Source organism: Eucalyptus grandis, chromosome 6 (assembly GCF_016545825.1).
Source record: "Eucalyptus grandis isolate ANBG69807.140 chromosome 6, ASM1654582v1, whole genome shotgun sequence".
Classification (NCBI taxonomy): domain Eukaryota; kingdom Viridiplantae; phylum Streptophyta; class Magnoliopsida; order Myrtales; family Myrtaceae; genus Eucalyptus; species Eucalyptus grandis.
This window is the reverse complement of record NC_052617.1, coordinates 46,659,965-46,679,716: the sequence shown is the minus strand read 5'-3', so window position 1 is coordinate 46,679,716 and position 19,752 is coordinate 46,659,965. Positions and strand designations below refer to the sequence as shown.

General features: G+C 40.2%; 3 protein-coding genes across 3 annotated transcripts; all 3 read left to right on the top strand.

The window, feature by feature from the left end:
* Positions 1 to 3,684: 3,684 nt before the first annotated feature.
* LOC104450344 (7-deoxyloganetin glucosyltransferase) lies at positions 3,685 to 6,075 on the top strand. Its single transcript, XM_010064860.3, is given in 3 exon segments — positions 3,685 to 4,024; positions 4,027 to 4,245; positions 5,094 to 6,075. Coding segments are annotated over 3 exon segments (1,494 nt in total). The 3' UTR covers positions 6,029 to 6,075.
* A 2,719-nt stretch (positions 6,076 to 8,794) lies between these two features.
* Positions 8,795 to 9,661, top strand: LOC104452143 (7-deoxyloganetin glucosyltransferase-like). Its single transcript, XM_018875636.1, has 2 exons — positions 8,795 to 8,977; positions 9,065 to 9,661. The coding sequence occupies exons 1-2, from the start codon at positions 8,795 to 8,797 to the stop codon at positions 9,659 to 9,661; spliced, it is 780 nt and encodes a 259-aa protein (XP_018731181.1).
* Positions 9,662 to 16,413: 6,752 nt separating this feature from the next.
* Positions 16,414 to 19,366, top strand: LOC104450343 (7-deoxyloganetin glucosyltransferase). Its single transcript, XM_010064859.3, has 2 exons — positions 16,414 to 16,990; positions 18,318 to 19,366. Exons 1-2 carry the CDS (start codon positions 16,429 to 16,431, stop codon positions 19,250 to 19,252), a joined length of 1,497 nt encoding a protein of 498 aa, XP_010063161.2. The 5' UTR covers positions 16,414 to 16,428; the 3' UTR covers positions 19,253 to 19,366.
* Positions 19,367 to 19,752: the final 386 nt, after the last annotated feature.

Genomic DNA, 19,752 nt, shown 5'->3' with positions numbered 1-19,752 from the left:
TTTGCCAAGATTTATCTTAAACACCTATTCACCCCCCTCTAGGTGTTCATACTAGCACTCTCAATAAGGCCATCTGAAACTTTTAGTTCAGATTCTTTGTTATGAAGCCATACTAGTACAGCATTTCAAGCACCCTGCACCATCACACTAGTTTAGAATTGGCGACAAAGTTACACTGCATAGTTGAGATGCTGCCCGGCAGCCAAATCTTATTTTCACAAAGTCCCCATCCATGCAAAAAATTATGTGCTAGCCAAAAGAGCGATAAAACAAGTCAAACCACGTCTAATTAGAGAGCTGGATAGAACAGGTTTCAATGATTGCATCGCCAGTTGAAAACCTGCACATTCTCATCTCTTTTACATGGACACTGAGCTCCTAAATGTTTACTTAACTACATAAACATTATATTTGATAATATGAAGAAAAGTGAAAAGGATTAGTTGATCATTTAGATATATTAATTGAAGGTCATAAGTAATGAATTGGTTTACTAATCAGATTAAGTCCACAAAAGTAATTCTTTCATTCCTTAAGCCAAGAGTTCTTTTTACAAACTATATGCAAAAACAAGATCGATCCACACGAAATCGGAATAGCTCATGAATTGAATGATTGGCATCATTTAAACACCTAATAGCGACTATTATTTGTCGACATGTTTGGCCAGCACCTACGATGTATTGATAGAAACAACCAACTTGAATCGATATAATCAAAGATTAATATCTGTTAATATGCAATTGATATAAAACGACTCACATATAAATTATTACATGTTATAACTATGAATATAACGATTGACATGTCTTAAGCAGTATAAATAAGCTGGTCACCAAACTTAAATATTACATCACACGCATAAGAATAAAAATGGCTAAATCAGCTGTCTAATTAATTGCAAGAGTTAATCAAATCAGCGTGCTATGTTGTGATATTGCATATATATATATACATTTTTTTTTTTTTTTTTTATCTCCGTCATAGTCATGTTAAAAGTTCGAGCCAATGAAATATGGAGTAACTAGATAATATATGCTCTATAATATATCAAATGCACAACCTCAGGCTTCTCTAATACCTCTCACACGAGCACCTTAATATTCCCAATAACATTATATCGCACTCTGAATTAGGTGATATTGGATCTAGGCATTTCCACAAAAAGTATCGTAGATGCTAATTAATCGATTGAGAAGAGTCGAAACAGCAGAAAGAGCTTATTTAATTTTATTGATATCTTCGAATGCCGGCTAGGAGAAACTGAGGTGCGAGTCAAGAATTCTTTGTCAACGGGCAGATTTTGGGTTTCTTACAATGCTATCTCATTCGGCGTGGCTTTTGAACAGATAGGTCATTTGCATGGGGACAAAATGGCTTATTAATTAGGCTTCATTTGTTTCACAAAAAATCTATGATTTTAAAAATATTTTTGTGTAAGATAAAATTATTTTTCATTTGTTTATTTATTAGTGATCAATTTTCAAAAATATTTTGCTAAATTATTTATTTTTCTTGAAACAAATGAAGCTTTAATTGTGTGGTCCATGTCAAATGAGTCATCGCTATTGAATATTACGTGGCCAACTTATATTGAATAGCAATTGGCTAATTCTCAACGCTAGTATGGCATATTTCTACCCTCACAAAATAGCCAATTGGGTATCAATGAAAGAAGGAAAATCTAGTATGTAAGGTGGATCATGTGACATACTAACACGGTATCACTTACAAGTCACTTGAGAAGAAATGCATATAATCTATGAATGAAAATGCTTAATCAGCTTGATGATATAATATGAATATGTTTACATTAACTGGAAATGAGAATAATTGTTCAGAATTCGACAAAATATGCGTCACCTAAACAAACATGACCTGATGTCTATGTATGTGATCTTTATTTAATTAGGGGACAAAAGAAACAAGGAGATGAAATGAAACTAAATATGACAACTTCTCTCGAGTTTGCCATACTTAGAAATTTACGCACAAAGGACAAAAAAATTGACGATGTTGTATAACAAGGGAAGCTCAACTCTGTAATTGTTAAACCAAGCCGAGTTCAACTCATCTTGAAATGTCATTGGAGTCATCATCCTCTAGTGACAAGAAACAAATGGATTCCGCTGGATCCGAATCAGCCGCGAAGCCACATGCAGTTTGCATTCCCAGCCCTGCACAGAGCCACATCGGTGCCATGCTCAAGCCAATAGTCAACATCATGCGTTTCTCTTTGAATGACAGAGACAACGCTGCTTTATGCTAGGGATTTCTTAACTTGCTACCCACGAATTTCACGAGAGCGATGATGCGAACACATCTAATAGGCGGTTCCCGGTTTTAGTTTTTTGTAATCCATCCTTACTGGACTGTTTCTGGTTTTAAGATAGGAACCACCCACCCGGATTATTTACACCTTTGATCCATACTGATAATCCACTAAATAGAAGACTAGGTAGATGAAGTTCCATGTAATTAGGAATCGACGAAAATATAGTGCCAACAGATCTTCCATCATGCGGTCAGTTTGAAAGTCTAGAAAAATGATGAAAATTTCTCTGATGGCTCTCTCTAATCATCTTTTCGGGCAAGCATTGTATATACCCATTTTAAGTTTCTAATCTATCATTTGTCGCTTCAAGCTATAATGAAGCCAATCTTGTGATTAAACTTTAGCGGGCCAATTAGGGTTTACCCGTCAATAGTCAGTCAATAGTCAACATCATGCGTTTCTTTTCGAATGCGAGAGACAACGCTGCTTTATGCAAGGATTTCTTAACCTGCTACCCACGGATTTCACGAAGGCGATGATGCGAACACATCCATAAACAGTCGAGCGCGAGAAGAAATTTCTGGATTCAAACGAGAAAAATATGTCATCAGATACACAGCCAACGTGATCTTGTTTTAGACGAGCTATTTCCATCATTATTGACTTCGACGATCGGTCGATGTTTCAAACTAAAACTGCTCATGATAATGGCGGCGGAGGCTTGAAAAATAAATTACACGTGCTCTTACACCGCATTAAGAATCCAATTTTGAATTCTCTTACTTTTTCCTCAATTCCGCATGCGGGTGGTCACATATTTAGTGCATCCAAGAAAGCGCTTTCGTGGAAAAAATAAATAAGAAAAGTTTAAAATTCATTGTATTAATACAAATTCAATCATACACTTTTCAATTAGACTATTTATCCAATATTATTACAATCATGACAAAAGTCGCAGTAATTAAATTACGTATCCTATGCTCTGTTAATATATTTAATTCTCCACATGGGACTTCTATAATCTCTCACACAGGTACCTTAGTACTAGGTATTAATTCAATCATTTGAGTAGAGGTAGAAAAGATAAAAGGGCTTATGTCATTTTATTGATATCTCCGTATGCCGCCTAGGAGAAAATGATGTGCTGTCAACAGTTTTTGGTCAATTAGCAAAGATTTTGGGGTTCTTTCAATGTTTTTTCATTTGGCGGGGCTCTTGGAGACAACTAAGTGGGACTAAATTGGCTGGTTACTCAAGTCATGTGGTCTATGTGGAAGGAGGCTAATTCTCAACGCCAAAATTACTTGGAAATTTACGCACAAAGTGAAGACAAAAAATTGACGAAGTTATATAAGAAGAAAGCTCGACTTAATGATTGTCAAACCAAGCCGAGTTCAACTCATCTTGAAATGTCATTGGAGTCATCATTCTCTAGTGAGAAGAACCAAATGGGTTCCGCCGGATTCGAATCGGCCACAAAGCCACACGCGGTTTGCATTTCCTACCCTGCACAAAGCCACATCGGCGCCATGCTCAAGCTAGCAAAGCTCCTCCATCACAAGGGCTTCCACATCTCCTTCGTCAACACTGAGTTCAACCACCGGCGGCTCGTGAGGGCCCGAGGCCCCGAGTTCACGAATGGAACGCTGAGCGACTTTCAGTTCCTGACAATCCCGGATGGTCTTCCTCCTTCGGACGAGGACGCGATACAGGACTTGCCGATGCTCATCAACTCGACGAGGAATAATATGGCCGGCCCTTCGGCGATCTCGTCTTGAGCCTGGGCTCGAACCCGAGTCTCCCTCCGGTGACTTGCATCGTTTCGGACGGTTTCATGACGTTCGCGACGAGTCCCGTGGCTTCGAAATATGGGATTCCGCTCATACACTTGTTCACTATACCCGGTTGTGCCCTCATGGCGGTGAAACACTTGCGAGCCCTGGGAGAAAAGGGTCTTGCGCCGCTTATAGGTAAGACACGTTTGAGTTTCTATTAATTTAAACAACTTATTTATTAGCCCAAAGGGGTGCACGTTTCTCCTTCTCTGCTTAAGGCCAAGGTTCGAATCATCACATTTTCTACTCTTTTAAGGCCATTCTTACGAACACTTGCGCGTCTTCAGTGATTACACAACACGTGAGGGACGGAAACTGCCACACTCGATAAAGATCAGTCGAACGATGCTCAGAGGACACCCCGTCTCCTACCATAATGTCAATTTAGAAATATTTCTAAATTTTTTCTTTCTTTTTTCTTTAATTTTTTTTTTATTTCCTTCCATTGGTTGGGGTTGCTGGCCATAGGCAAGGACCACATTGCCCTCACTTGCCCTAGATTTGGCGAGGACTGCAACCCCTCACTATGGTTGGCAAGGGCTTCACAGCCCTCGTAGTGTCTGTGAGGGTCGTTGGCCTACAATGAACGGATGAAAGAAAGAAAATAAAATGAAAAGGAAAGAAAAAATCAAAACAAAATTTAGAATTTTTTTTTAAAATTTTAAAAATTATCCACATTGATATAGGTCATTTCATGTAGAATGGCTGGTGTCTACATCAGTGATTTTTTACTAAAGTTGGCCGAGAGAACTACATTGACGAATCGTTAAAAGGTTTCGGATTAAATTTACAAAATTAAAATGTTTCAGATTAAATTGACATCCATATAATACATTTATGACTCTTTTTGATAATTTTCCTAAATTTTGAAGACTTGCATTGTATGTGATTTTTGACTTAGAATGCCTTCAAAAAATGAGAAAAACTCGCCGTAATTAGATTTTTGCCATTTGATGATTTTGCACGGATATGCATGCATGCAGATGAATTCCAATTGACGAGTGGGCATGGGAACACCCCTATCGATTGGATCCCTGGAATGAAAAACATGAGGCTGCGTGACATGCCTCACTTCTTCCGAGTCTCCAGCTCCGATGACACTTTAATCAACTTCACCATCGATTCCGGCCATAAGACCGATGACGCCACGATGACCATTGTCCACACCTTCGAGGCGCTTGAGCCGGATGTGCTACAAGCTCTCTCCTCAATGATCCCAAGGGTTTATGCAATTGGACCACTCCACCTAATGATTGATCAAATTGCTCGAGAAAAAGTATTCGCCTCGAGGCACATTGAGTGCAATCTGTTGGAAGAGCACAATGAGTGCCTTCGCTGGTTGGACTCGAAGGAGCCCAAATCTGTGATTTATGTGAACTTTGGGAGTATCGCGTTCATGTCGCACCAACAATTGGTTGAATTCGCGATAGGGCTGGCTAATAGCAATCAATGTTTCTTGTGGGTCTTCAGGCCTGACTCAGTGAATGGAGACACGACAACTCTTCCTAAAGAGTTTGTTGAGAAAACAAGAGAGAGAGGCTTTTTATCTGGGTGGTGCCCGCAAGAGAGGGTGTTGTGCCACCCTTCAATTGGAGGGTTCTTGACGCACTGTGGTTGGAACTCGACCATCGAGAGCTTGTCGGCTGGGGTTCCTATGCTATGTTGGCCGTGCTTTGCAGACCAACTAACGAATTGCAAGTATATATGTGATGATTGGGGGGTTGGTTTGGAGATGGATGCTAATGTGAAGAGAGATGAAGTGGAGAGGCTTGTGAGGGAGTTGATGGAAGGACAGGTAGGGAAGAAAATGAGACGCAAGGCCATGGAGTGGAAAGAGAGGGCAGAAGCAGCATCCAGTGAAAAAGGGTCATCTTTCATGAATTTGGACAAGTTGTTGGACGAGGTTTTATCTCAATAGTTTAATGTGATGTTTTTCTGTATGCGCTATCTTTTCCTCATAGAAGACTTTCTATGATAATGGCTTATGTATAAATTTAAGTAAAAATAAATGTGATTGATATTCATATTTGTAACAACAATATGAAAAGAAAAAAATATAATCCTTCTCTAAAATTGGTAGATTTCGACAACAATTTTTACCTCATAAATTGGATCCGATCTACCGGATCATCTAAGTATACAATTTTTCCTAAAGTTTGCCAACTGCCTTCTATATATTTCATCTACCACCCTACGATAGCGTTTGGTATGATTTGGCACATTGATTGACTGATGTTCCATCAGGGGTGATATTTTGTCAAATGTAATTGGTGAACCATGTGATTTGTGCAGAGTGAGACATCATTGCACGTGTACTGACATATGAAGGTTGCATTTACATGTTGGGCCTATATCTATAAGCCATTGGCTAATTTGCAACGCCTACGTGCAATACTCGACAAGATATTAGGTACTTCAGTTGTGCCATGGAGAATACGACACATGTCAAGTGAGTCTTTTGTGAATTGGAAAGATTGAACCCAGGTAGTACTAAGGCTGATAATTAGTCACAAATTCATATTTTAAGCCAAATTTGTTTAAGTGGGTCATATACAAGTCACATTAAATTTTAAATACAGGTCTTAGTGGGTTCTAAAGTGAAAAGCCCAAAACAGAAAAGTTTTAATGAGTCTATTATAAACCCACTCAGTAAACAGGTCAATCTCCGACCAAAAAAAAAAAAAAAAAAAAAAAAAAACAGGTCAATCGCGTTATTTCCCACCTGAGGCCCCTCTTGCAATGATGTCCGTTGCTTCATCCATTCTTCTTCTTCTTCTTCATTTCCCACCTTAGGACCCTCTTACAATGATGTCCGTTGCTTCATCCAAGAATGCGCTTAACCTCAAGATTACGACGTCGCTGACGGTAGAAGAAAATATTAGGTACAACAGTTTTGCCACGTGAGCCGTGTATATGTCCACTCATTGATTACTATGTGGCCATAACGAGCACGATTTTTAGATCTTCTCTCTCTTCTCCGTTACTCTATCTCATCTCACTGTTTTCTTTAGTTTTTTTTGCCTTTTGAGGCCGTGGATGACACTTGTGGCCATGGATTGCAGTGTCACCAGCCAGCCATTATTGACTCATCACGAGCATTGCGACGCTCATCCATGGTTATTGTCAGCATCGTTTGGGCATGCTATTGATCCCCTGTGTATCCATCTTTCCCATCAACCATAGATGAAGAAGGGATTCTTTTGAAAAATCTCACTGGCTAGCCATAGACGACTAGCTCACGAGTGACACGACTCCATCAGTGGCGACAGTGGAGGAGGCGTAGAGGTCGGGCTCAAGTTAGGGAGAGGGCAGGCGAACGTTGGCGCAGTGAAGGAGGGGGCTGGAGGGAGAAGGAGAGAGGGGGTAACGGGGAGAGAAGATTTGAAAAGTGGGCACCATTATGGCCACGTGACGATTAATGTGGATTTTTGCACGGCCCAAATGCCAAAACTGGCAAAAAGGGTGTACATAATATTTTCTTTGACAGCAGCCCCACGTCGTGGACTGACTTCGTCTGTGGTGACCCCAGCAGGCGACGTGGTCCTTCCCCCCTACTCCGTAGACGAGGACGTCCGGAGCTCCTCGCGGCCCTTTTGCGACTGTTGCAGATGCGTCGTTGTGTGGGTTTTCTTGATAAATTTCTAGAAAGTAATAATTTTGGTGGCTCTTTGAGCATTGATCACGGTTTCTACCTTTCGGATTCCTTTTGTTTTTGGGTTGAAGTTTTTGTGGCTTTTCTGAATTCTTGTTCTCTGAATAGGGTTTTTTGAGTTTTTTACGACATCGATTTCGTTTTGTAATTTATTCTTGGTCCGGCTTTGGAGGATTCAGGCCCTCGAACGTGTTTGGGGAAAGATTTTGAGTTTTGTTTCTTGATTTCTGGATTTGCAATTTACTGGTTTGTGATGGGTGTGTTGTTAGGCTTTGAAGGTTGGAATCACCTCGTGGGGTCTAGAGAGGAGATACCACTTCATCATTCCCAGAGATGGCGAATGAACTAAACTCAGGAGCAGAGACATACTTAAGCTCGACACTTTAGGGACATATACGTCATCATTCCCAGAAGTGGCGAATGAACTAAACTCACGAGCAGAGACATACTTAAGCTCGACACTTTAGGGACACATACGTCATAAATGGACCAATTCATTGTTTGATCAAGCCCAATACATTAAAATTCATCATCTATATTAAGCCAAAAACGAAAACCCAAACCCATTTCATGATATATATATATATAGATAGCCCGGGACGGACTTTCACCACCACCTTCACACCCCTGTCCATAGCTAGACCCTTGAGCTCCCTCACTAACTCAATGAACTCATGGAGTAGCTCATTCTTTAAAGACCATGATTTAAAGATGAACATTACTTGAAATGGATCTTGAGTCAAGTTGGGTTGAGTATGGATCATTGATTTGTATTACATATAAATGGGTCGAGTCAATTTGGGTTGGATTATTTTTGACCCGGCTTACCCATTTGACATTTAGCCGACAAATCTATGCAATATATCTCCAAGATTGCATGACATATGATCTGTGACTTAGTATGCATTCAGTAAGGAGGAAAAGCACCGTAATTGAATTTGTTTTTTATGATTTTGTATGGATATGCATGCATGCAAACGAATCGCAATTGATGAATGTGTATGGGAACACCCTATCGACTGGATTCCGGGAATGAAGAACATGAGGCTGCGTGACTTGCCCAACTTTTTCCGAATCACTGGCTCTGACCACACCTCGTCCAACTTCACAGCCGATGCTATTGACAGGACAGGTGATGCCGCGGCGACCATTGTCCACACCTTTAAGGTGCTTGAGTCGGATGTGTTTTGCACCCTCTCTTCAATGATCCCTAAGGTTTGCACAATCGGATCACTCCACCTAATGATTGATCGAATTGCTCGAGATGAATTGTCTCAAAGCACATTGAGTGCAATCTCTTAGAAGAGCACGATGGGTGCCTCCAATGGTTGGACTCGGGAGTCCATGATCTATGTGAACTTTGGAAGTATAGCTTTCATGACACCCCCACAGTTGGTTGAATTTGCGATGGGATTGGCTGATAGCAATCAATGTTTCTTGTGGGTCTTGAGGCTTGACTCAACGAATGGAGACATTGCCATTTTTCCCGAAGAGTTTGTCGAGGAAACAAGGGAGATAGGCTTTTTATTTGGGTGGTGCCCTCAAGAGAGAGTGTTGTACCACCCTTCAATCGGAGGAATCTTGACACACTGTGGTTGGAACTCAACCATCGAGAGCTTGTCAGCCGAAGTTCTAATGTTGTATTGGCCATGCTTCAGAGACCAACTGACGAACTGCAAGTATATATGCGATGATTGGGGGGCTGGGTTGGAGATTGACAGCAATGTGAAGAGAGATGAAGTGGAGTGGCTTGTAAGGGAGTTGACGGAAGGAGAGGTGGGGAAGAAAATGAGAAGCAAGGCCATGGAGTGGAAGAGGATGGCGGAAGAAGCAATTGGTGCAAAAGGGCCATCTTCCCTGAATTTGGACAAGTTGCTGGATGAGGTTTTGTCTAAATAGTGTGTAATGTGATGTTTTTCTATATGCGCTTTGATTTCTTTAATAGAAGACTTTCTATGATAATCGCTCATGTATGAATTTAAGTAAAAATAAATCTGAGTGATATTTATATTTATAACACCAATCTGGAAAGAAAGAAATATAATCCTTCCCTTAAATTGATAGATTTCAACAAGGATTTGTTACCTTGAAAGTGGGATTTGTTTGACCTGGTCATCTAAGTACAATTTTTACTAAAGCTTGGCCAATTGCCTTTTGTACATTATACAAGATATAATCCAACTCATTCATATGTTGTACTAGCATGGTGCTTGGCATGATTTGGCACATCGAATGATTGATATTCCATGAGGTGTAATTTTTGAGACAAATGTAACTCGTGAACCATGTGGTTCATGTGGAGTGAGACATCATTGCACGTGTACCGACATATGAAGGGTTGCGTTTACACGTTGGGTCTATATCTATCAATCATTGGCTAATTTGCTATATCAACATGCAATACTTAGGACTCGTTTGGCAACTTGCCAAATAGTAACCAATTCTATTTTTTTGTTCTCAGGAATAGATTTGGAATAGAAATCCATTTGTTAAATTATTTTGTCCTTGAGAACAAATTTATTCTTAAGAATAGATTTGGAACAAAATCAAGAGGTAAAAAAAGTTGCTTCTTGTTTTCGGGAATAATTCCAGAAACAAGCCAACCCAAATTTCTTTTTTCTCTTCTTCTTTTCTTCTTGTTCTTCTTCCTTCTTTCTTCTTTCATTGTTGTCGCCATCGGCTGCCGTTGCCACTACTGTCCATTGTCGTCAGTCGTTGCCGATCGGTTGGACAAGGTTTGGCGAGCTCACTGGAGGCTCGCCAGCCATCAACGTGAGCCTCGCTTGGCTGGGCAAGGCTTAGCCGATGACGCGTGGCCTCGCCAAGGGCCAACAATGCTTTGACGAGGTTGTTAGCCCTCGTCTGGCCCGTTGCCAGTCATCCCGAGATCGGCGACTGGCCAAAGCTTGAAGAAAAGGGAAAGAAAAGAAAAAGAAGAAGAGAAAAATACTAAAACATTAAAAGAAAATGGTTTGAATTAGAAATTTTAAAGACGGTATCAAATGCATTTCTATTTTGAGAATAAAATTTTTGGGCAATTATCAAGCGTCTTTTAAATGCTTAGCAATTATTCATAGGTGTAGAATAAAAAAGAATAATTTTTTATTAGAAATTATTTTTAAGAGGAGAATGATTACTAAATGCATCTTTAATAAAATATTAGGTACTTTAGTAGTGTCATGTCATTGTGCTTTGTGCCATTGAGAGTACAACACATATCAGGTGAGTCTCTTGTTGAATTGGAAAGATTGAATCTAGGTAGTATTAGAGCTGATCACCGTCGCTAAAATAAGTCACAGATTTATCTTTTAAGCTAGATTTATTTAAGTGAGTCATACATGGGTCACTATAAGTTACAATTGCAGGTTTTAATTGGTTCTAAAGTGAAAAGCTCAAAACAGATGAGTTTTAGTGAGTCTATTATAAACTCACTCGGTACACAAGTCAGGCATTGCACACCTTCTTCTTCTTCATCTCCCACCTCAGGCCCCTTCCACGACAATATCCCCCACTTCGTCCGAGAATGCACCCAGCACTGACGTCGTCTTCCCCCTCTACTCTGTCGAGGAGGATGTCCAGAGCTCCTCGCGGCCCTTCTGCGACGGTTGCAGATGCGTTGTTGAGTCGATTTTCTTGATCAATGTCTAGAAAGTTATAATTTCGTGGCTGTTTGAGCATTGACCGCGGTTTCTACCTTTTGGATTTTTTCTGTTTGGGGGTTCAAGTTTCTGTGGCTTTTCTGAATCCTTGTCCTTCGAATAGTTTTTTTTTTTTTTTTTTTGGGAGTTTTTTGCGACATTGATTTCGTTTTGCAATTTATTCTTGGTCCGGCTTTGTGGAGGATTTCAGGTCCTCGAACATGTTTGGGGAAAGATTTTGAGTTTTGTCTCTTGATATCTGCATTTGCAATTTATTACTGGTTTGCGACGGGAGTGTCGTTGGGCTTTGAAGGTTGGAGTCACCTTGTGGTGTCTAAAGAGGAGATACCGCTTCCTCATTCCCAGAGATGGCAAATGAACTAAATCCATGAGCAGAGACATACTTAGGCTCGATACTGAGGGACACATATGTCGTAAATGGACCCACTCATCGTCTCATCAAGCCCAATACATTAAATTCATCATCTATATTTAAAGAGAATAATTGTTTGAAATGGATCCAGAGTGGAGTAAGGTTGAGTATAGATCACTGAATTTGTATTATATATTAATGGGTCAAATGAGTCAATTTTGATCGGAGTATTTTTTATCCGACTTACTCGTTTGACAAGCCAAAAGCTGACATGTTTGCCTTTTCCTATAGCTCCGCACAGAGGAGAAATTGCGAATTATTTTTATTTATAACCTTTCCTCACAAAACCATCTTCTGCTGCAATCTTTCCCATGGGACTATCACAATACCTAATATTTTCTTAATAGGGACTATGACTCTCTAGGAAAATTGCCCTAAACCTATTATACCTTTACCACTTCAGTCTTAAATATTTTAATTATCCCAATTGAGTCCTATGTGACATGATCGACATTACCAATGACAATTTTTAATAATATTTAATGTTTTTGGATTTTTGATTATTATTTTTCTCCCTTTTTTACTTTCCTTTGTTTTTACAATTTTGGCCGATGAGGGATTCAACCCTTTCCTTGATTTGGGCGATAGCTAGGAGGCTCTCACCTATCTGGCCCTCACTTGTGGCTAGCGACTTCGCCGGCTAGAGTTGTGAAAAAAAGAACAAATAAAAGAAATGAAAAAAAATTAATAAAAATGAAAATTTTGATTTTTTACAAAAATATTTCAAAAAATTGTCAAAGTTAACACTGGTCGTACCACATAAAATGGCCAATGTCCATGTCAGCGATTTCTAACTAAAATTGACCGGATATACTCAATTATAAAATGCGAAAAGATTTAAGACTCAATCGACACAGTTAAAATGTTTATGATCGAATTGGTAAAAATACAGTAAGTTAAGATTTTTTAAATAATTTTCTTGTGACTCACTCACTTCGCATCAAATTTTCCTATGGTCTCACGCTAGATGGCATTGTTACACTCACACTCCTAGCTCAATCCTCACCCCTTAACCGAAAACAAAAATCGCCAACAACTCTTTTGGGCGGAGAGGTACTTCGAGAACTCGTGCTGGTCCTCGACCACGAGGCTATCCTGATCATCGCTCCACGACGCCACGGAGTCCGTCTCAGTCCTCCGCCATCTCGAACGTCTTCTTTAAGAAATGGCGGTGGCCCCACCTCGTTCAGACCCTCCATCGGCTTCGCCGCCCCTCCGCATGCCGAAGAACAGGTAGACGACACGTTATTACCATTGTTGCAAACAGCCACACGATCCCGTCTCTTACTTCTTTGTCAGTGAAGAAATGTGTCGAAATGTTGCGCGTACGTATATTATAATTAACAAATATAACAATCTTATCTTTTCTTTTAGTCGGAGGATAGATTTACGTGATAGACTTTGAATCCACTTTTGCACATAAACTCCAAGGGTCAATTTAAAAAATATGAATACATCTTCTATTGTAATGTTATGCTTATTATTTCTCTCGCGAAAATCCACATTGACTACATCATTTCGAATAACGTAACGAATACAGTTTTAGACTCGAATATGGCATCGGTATCTTAAATAAAATGTTATTTAACATTGACTATACTTTCTGCCGTCCGCCCATGGTGTTCCTTAAATCATGCTTCCAATCGTGGATTTTGAGCGATAAACATTATTGGTAGCCTACTAAGTTGAAGACTAGTCAGATGAAGTTCCGTGCAACTAGCACTCAACGCAAATATAGCACCAACAAATCTTCCAACATGCAGTCAATTCGAAAGACTAGAAAAACGATGCGAATCTCTCTTTAATCTTCTGTTTGGGCAAACGCCGTATATACCCATTTTAGGTTTCTTTGTCGCTTCTAGCTATAGTGAAGTCAATCTTCTAAATCAACTTTAGCGGGCCAGTTAGGGTTTATTTGTCAATAATCAAGTCAATAGTCAGCATCATGCGTTGCCAGATGAAGTTCCGTGCAATTAGGAATCGACGAAGATATAGCACCAACAAATCTTCCAACATACAGTCACTTTCAAAGTCTATAAAAACGATAAAAATTTCTCTTTGATAGTTCTCTGCAATCACCTGTTCGGGCAAGCATTATATATATATCCATTTTAGGTTTCTAGTCGCTTCAAGCTATAATGAAGTAAATCTTGTAAATCAACTTTGGCGGCCCCGTTAGGTTTTACCTGTCAATAGTCTAGTCAATAGTCAACATCATGCGTTTCTCTTTGAATGAGAGAGACAAGGCTGCATTATGCAAGAATTCCTTAACTTGCTAACTCACGAAAGCGATGATGCGAATACATCCATAAACAGTCGAGCGCGAGAAGAAATTTGTGGAGTCAAACGAGAAAAATGTCATCGGATACTATCACGGACTAATATTGAATACACAGCCGACGTGATCTTGTTTTAGACGAGCCATATCCGCCATTATCGATTTTGACGATCGGTCAATGTTTCAAACTAAAACTACTCATGACAATGGCAGCGGAGGTGGGTCGCTTGACAAATGAACGCGTGCTCTTACGCCGCATTAATGGCGCATTTGGTAATGAATCTGCTCCTAGAGTAAATTCGATCGAAATGATTTTTTTTTTATTTTGTTTTTTTATTCTGTTCCGGAAATAGATTCTAAGCATTTTAAGTGTTTGGTAACTGTCCAAAATTTCTGATTCTAAAATAAAATTACGTTTGGTACTATGCTCATTGATTCTGTTCAAAATTAATTTCTTTTAATTTTTAAAAATCCTTTTTTTTTTTTTTTCTATTCTTCTTCTTCTTCAGGCCGACGACCTCACCGGAGCGTCGCCGGCCCTTGGCGGCAGCTAGGCGAGGCTCGCCCAACCCCGCCAAGGCTTGGCCTCGCTAGTTTGGGAGGCCGAGCCTCGCCTGGGGAGGCCGAGCCTCGCCGATGGTCGCCCCGCCCTCGTTGGGGGGGCGAGGCCCACTTGGCCACCGGTGGGGCGGGCCGTGAGGCTTGCCTAGCCCCGGCGAGGCTCGGCCTCGCCAAATTTAGGGAGGCCGAGCCTTGCTAGTGGCTGGGCTTGCCTCTAGCGAGCTCGCCGGACCTCACCTTGGCTTGGCGAGCCTCCGGTGAGCTTGTTTCGACCGGTTGCCGGCGACCGGCGGCGGTGGACAACGGCGGACAGCAATCGCGCGATTGAAGAAGAAGAAAAGAGAAGAAAATAGTTGGTTTTGATTCTTTTTATGATTCTGGAACATGAATCACATTTTTATTTTTATTTTTATTCTTGATTATACTCCTAATCTATTCCCGGGCACAAAAATTTTACTAAACGCGATTCTGTTCCCAAACTGATCCTGAAAACAAAAAAAAAAAAAAATCAGAATTTGGCCCTGTTAGGATGGTTACCAAACAGGGCGTAAGAATCCAATTTTGATTCCTCTAACTTGTTTTCCTAAAGTTTGCATGTAGGTGGACGCTTATCGAGTGGCAAAAGATCGCTTCAAGTGTCAAAAGTTGGCACAAAGGGACACTTGAGTGTCAAAAGTTACGAAAGTGACACTTAAATGCCAAAATCGTAGCAAAATGGATCATGCCAATCCGGCCAAAATGTTGACATGCGCAATTTCTAACGAAGTAAGTGCAAAACAACGTCGTTTTACGTGCGATAATGTAAAAAATTAATATAAAAATTAATTAAATTAAATAACTAAATTTATTTAAAATATTAAAGCCCTCAGCCGCCTCTTTTTTTTTTAAATATTTTTTTAAAATGTTTTAAATAAATTTAATTTAATTAATTTTATATTAATTTTTTATACGTCGCACCAAAACGACGTCGTTTTGCACTTGCTTTGCCGAAAAATCGCCACTTCAGCATTTTGATTGGATTGGTACTTAAATGATCCATTTTACTCCGATTTTGGTACTTAAGTGTCACTTTCGTAACTTTTGGCTTTAAGTGTCAATTTGTGCCAACTTTTGGCACTCCAGGGGTCCGGTGTCCTTATCGAGTTCATCCAAGAAAGAGAGACGTGACGGTTTTGTGGGAAAAGTATTAAAAAAAAGTCTTAAATTCATCGTATTGATACTAATTAAGTTATGGACTTTTCCATTGAACTATTCATTCAATATTGTTACAATCATGTTAAAAGTTTGAATCAATGAGATATGGAGCAATTAAATTATATATTATATGCTATGGTAATATACTAAATTCTCCTTATGTGAATTCTATTCGTAGGGTGCCTTAATACTAGGTATTAATCAATAATTTGAGTAGAGGTAGAAAAGATAAGAGGGCTTATGCCATTTTATTGATATCCCTATGCCGCCTAGGGGAAAATGATGTGCGGTCGACAGTTTTTGGTCAATCAGTAAGATTTGGCTTTTCTTACAATGTTTTTCCATTCAGCGGGGCTTTTGAAGATAACTAGGTGGGACTAAATTGGCTTGTTCCTCAATACATGTGGTCCACATAGGCTAATTCTCAACGCCAACATGGAATATTTCTACCCCATTTTTGGAAATTTACGCACGAAGTAAGGACAAAAATTTGACAAAGTTATATAAGAAGAAGGCTCAACTCAATGATCGTTAAACCAAGCCGAGTTCAACTCATCTTGAAATGTCATTGGAGTCATCATTCTCTAGTGAGAAGAAACAAATGGGTTCCGCCGGATTCGAATCGGCCACAAAGCCACACGCAGTTTGCATTCCCTTCCCTGCACAAAGCCACATCGGTGCCATGCTCAAGCTAGCAAAGCTCCTCCATCACAAGGGCTTCCACATCTCCTTCGTCAACACCGAGTTCAACCACCGGCGGCTGGCCAGGGCCCAAGGCCCCGAGTTCACGAATGGAACGCTGAGCGACTTTCAGTTCCTGACGATCCCGGATGGTCTTCCTGCCTCGGATGAGGACGCGATACAGGACATGCCGATGCTCTTCGACTCGATGAGGAACGATATGGCCGGTCCCTTCGGTGATCTCATGTTGAGCCTGGGCTCAAACCCGAGTGTCCCTCCGGTGACTTGCGTCGTCTCGGATGGTTTCATGACGTTCGCGACGAGTCCCACGGCTTCGAAATATGGGATTCCACTCATACACTTGTTCACCATATCCGGTTGTGCCCTCATGGCGGTGAAACATTTGCGAGCCCTGGGAGAAATGGGTCTTGCGCCACTCACAGGTAAGACACGTTTGAGTTTCTATTAATTTAAACAACTTATATATTAGCCCAAAGGGGTGCACGTTTCTCCTCCTTTGCTTAAGGCCAAGGTTCGAATCATCACGTTGTCCATTCTTTTAAGGCCATTCTTACGAACACATGCGCGTGTGATTACACGACACGTGAGGGACGGGAAACCGCCACACTCGATAAAGATTAGTCGAACGATGCTCAAAGGACACCCTGGCTCCTACTACAATAGGGGATGCTTTGCTCCACAGATGTATAAGTAATCTTTGCCTTCGATCAGAACAGTCAAGTCATAGTTCGTCCTACGTGGGTCTTAAATTCTCCTTTTGTAGGTTTTATCGTTATCGGTATTGCATTTTCGGTAAGAGTTCAATTACTTTATGCATTCATCATTCTAGTATTAGACTTCACTTGAAGAGGAATTACATATTATTCCATTCTCCCGGAAATTAAATTTTCGGTCAGATCATCTATCATTATATGAATGCCTTTGGTCACACGTGAAGAGCGCAAATCGATGGATTATATTTCCGGGGATATTAATTTTTAAAAAAAAACCTAAACATATTATATGGATGTTAATTCAATCATAATAATTTTAATTTGGTCAATAAGGTAAATCTTTTAACATTTTGCTAATATAGTACTTTAAGCCAATTTCTGAAAACTGTTGATGTGAATGCCAACTGTCCTACTTGGTACAACCGGTACTAACATGGGCAACCTAAGCAATTTTAAAATTTCTAATTTTTTTCCTTTTTTTTTCTATTTCCTTCCATTGGCAGAGGTTGCTGGCCATGGGCAAGGGCCATGTTGCCCTCACCTACCCTAGATTTGGCGGGGACTGCAACCCCTCGTTGTGGTTGGCAAGGGCTTCATGGCCCTCGTAGTGCCTGTGAGGGTCGTCAGCCTATAATGAACAGATGAAAGAAAGAAAATAAAATAAAAATGAAAGAAAAAATCAAAGCAAACTTCAGAAGTTTTTTAAAAAAATTTCAAAAATTGTCCATGTCAATACATGTTGTTTCATGTAGGACGATTGGTGTCTACGTTAGTGATTTTTTTGGCAAAGTTCGTTGGAGAACTACATTGATGAATCATCCAAAGGTTTCGGATTAAATTGACTAAATTAAAATGCTTTGGATTAAATTAGCATCCATACAATATGTTTATGACTCTTTTTGGTAATTTTCCCTAAATTTCGAAGAATTGCATTGTATGTGATTTGTGACTTAGAATGTCTTCAAAAATGAGAAAAACTCACTGTAATTAGATTTGTTGCCATTTGATGATTTTCCATGGTTATGCATGCATGCAGATGAATCCCAATTGACGAACGGGTACGGGAACACCCCTATCGATTGGATCCCTGGAATGAAAAACATGAGGCTATGCGACATGCCTCACTTCTTCCGAAGCTCCGGCTCCGATGACACTTTATTCAACTTCATCGCTGACACTGGCCGCAAGACCGATGACGCCACGATGACCATTGTCCACACCTTTGAGGAACTTGAGCCGGATGTGCTCCAGGCCCTCTCCTCAATAATCCCAAGGGTTTATGCGGTCGGACCACTTCACTTAATGATCGATCGAATTGCTCGAGAAAAATCATTTTCCTCGAAGCACATTGAGTGCAATTTGTTGGAAGAGCACAATGAGTGCCTCTGGTGGTTGGACTCGAAGGAGCCAAAGTCCGTAATCTATGTGAACTTTGGGAGTATAGCATTCATGACGCACCAACAATTGGTTGAATTCGCTATGGGATTGGCTAAGAGTAATCGGTGTTTCTTGTGGGTCTTGAGACCTGACTTAGTGAATGGAGACACAACGACTCTTCCTAAAGAGTTTGTTGAGGAAACAAGAGAGAGAGGCTTTTTATCTGGGTGGTGTCCCCAAGAGAGAGTGTTGTGCCACCCTTCAATTGGAGGTTTCTTGACGCATTGTGGTTGGAACTCGACCATCGAGAGCTTGTCAGCGGGAGTTCCTATGCTATGTTGGCCGTGGTTTGGAGACCAATCAACGAATTGCAAGTATATATGTGATGATTGGGGGGTTGGTTTGGAGATGGATGGTAATGTGAAGAGAGATGAAGTGGAGAGGCTTGTGAGGGAGTTGATGGAAGGAGAGGTGGGGAAGAAAATGAGACACAAGGCCATGGAGTGGAAGAAGATGGCAGAAGCAGCATCTAGTGAAAAAGGGTCATCTTCCATGAATTTGGACAAGTTGCTGGATGAGGTTTTGTCTGAATAGTGTATTGTGATGTTTTTCTGTATGCGCTATTTTCCTCAATAGAAGATTTTCTATGATAATGGCTTATGTATGAATTTAAGTAAAAATAAATGCGATTGATATGCATATTTGTAACAGCAATCCCAAAAGAAAGAACTATAATCCTTCTCTAAAACTGGTAGATTTTGATGAGGACTTGTTACCTCATAAATTGGATCTGATCTACCAAATCATCTAAGTAAATAATTTTTTCCTAAAGTTGGGCCAACTGCCCTCTATATATCATACAATACATAATCCGATCCATTCATCTGCCGCACTAGTGTTTGGTATGATTTGGCACATTGAATGATTAATGTTCTATCAAGTGTAATTTTTGGTCATATGTAACTGGTGTGAAGGGTAGCATTTACATGTTGGGCCTATATCTACAAGTCATTGGCTAATTTGCAATGCCTACATGCAATACTCGACAAAATATTAGGTATTTCAGTTGTGCATGTCATTGTGCTTCGTGCCAT

What these genes read in the sequence shown, in the direction of transcription:
- LOC104452143 (XM_018875636.1), top strand. Translation starts at nt 8,795, where the DNA reads ATGAAGAACATGAGGCTGCGTGACTTGCCCAACTTTTTCCGAATCACT. An exon ending in TCTCTTCAATGATCCCTAAG is followed by an intron (nt 8,978 to 9,064) that starts GTTTGCACAATC and finishes GCAATCTCTTAG; the next exon opens with AAGAGCACGATGGGTGCCTC.
- LOC104450343 (XM_010064859.3), top strand. Translation starts at nt 16,429, where the DNA reads ATGTCATTGGAGTCATCATTCTCTAGTGAGAAGAAACAAATGGGTTCC. An exon ending in GGGTCTTGCGCCACTCACAG is followed by an intron (nt 16,991 to 18,317) that starts GTAAGACACGTT and finishes GCATGCATGCAG; the next exon opens with ATGAATCCCAATTGACGAAC.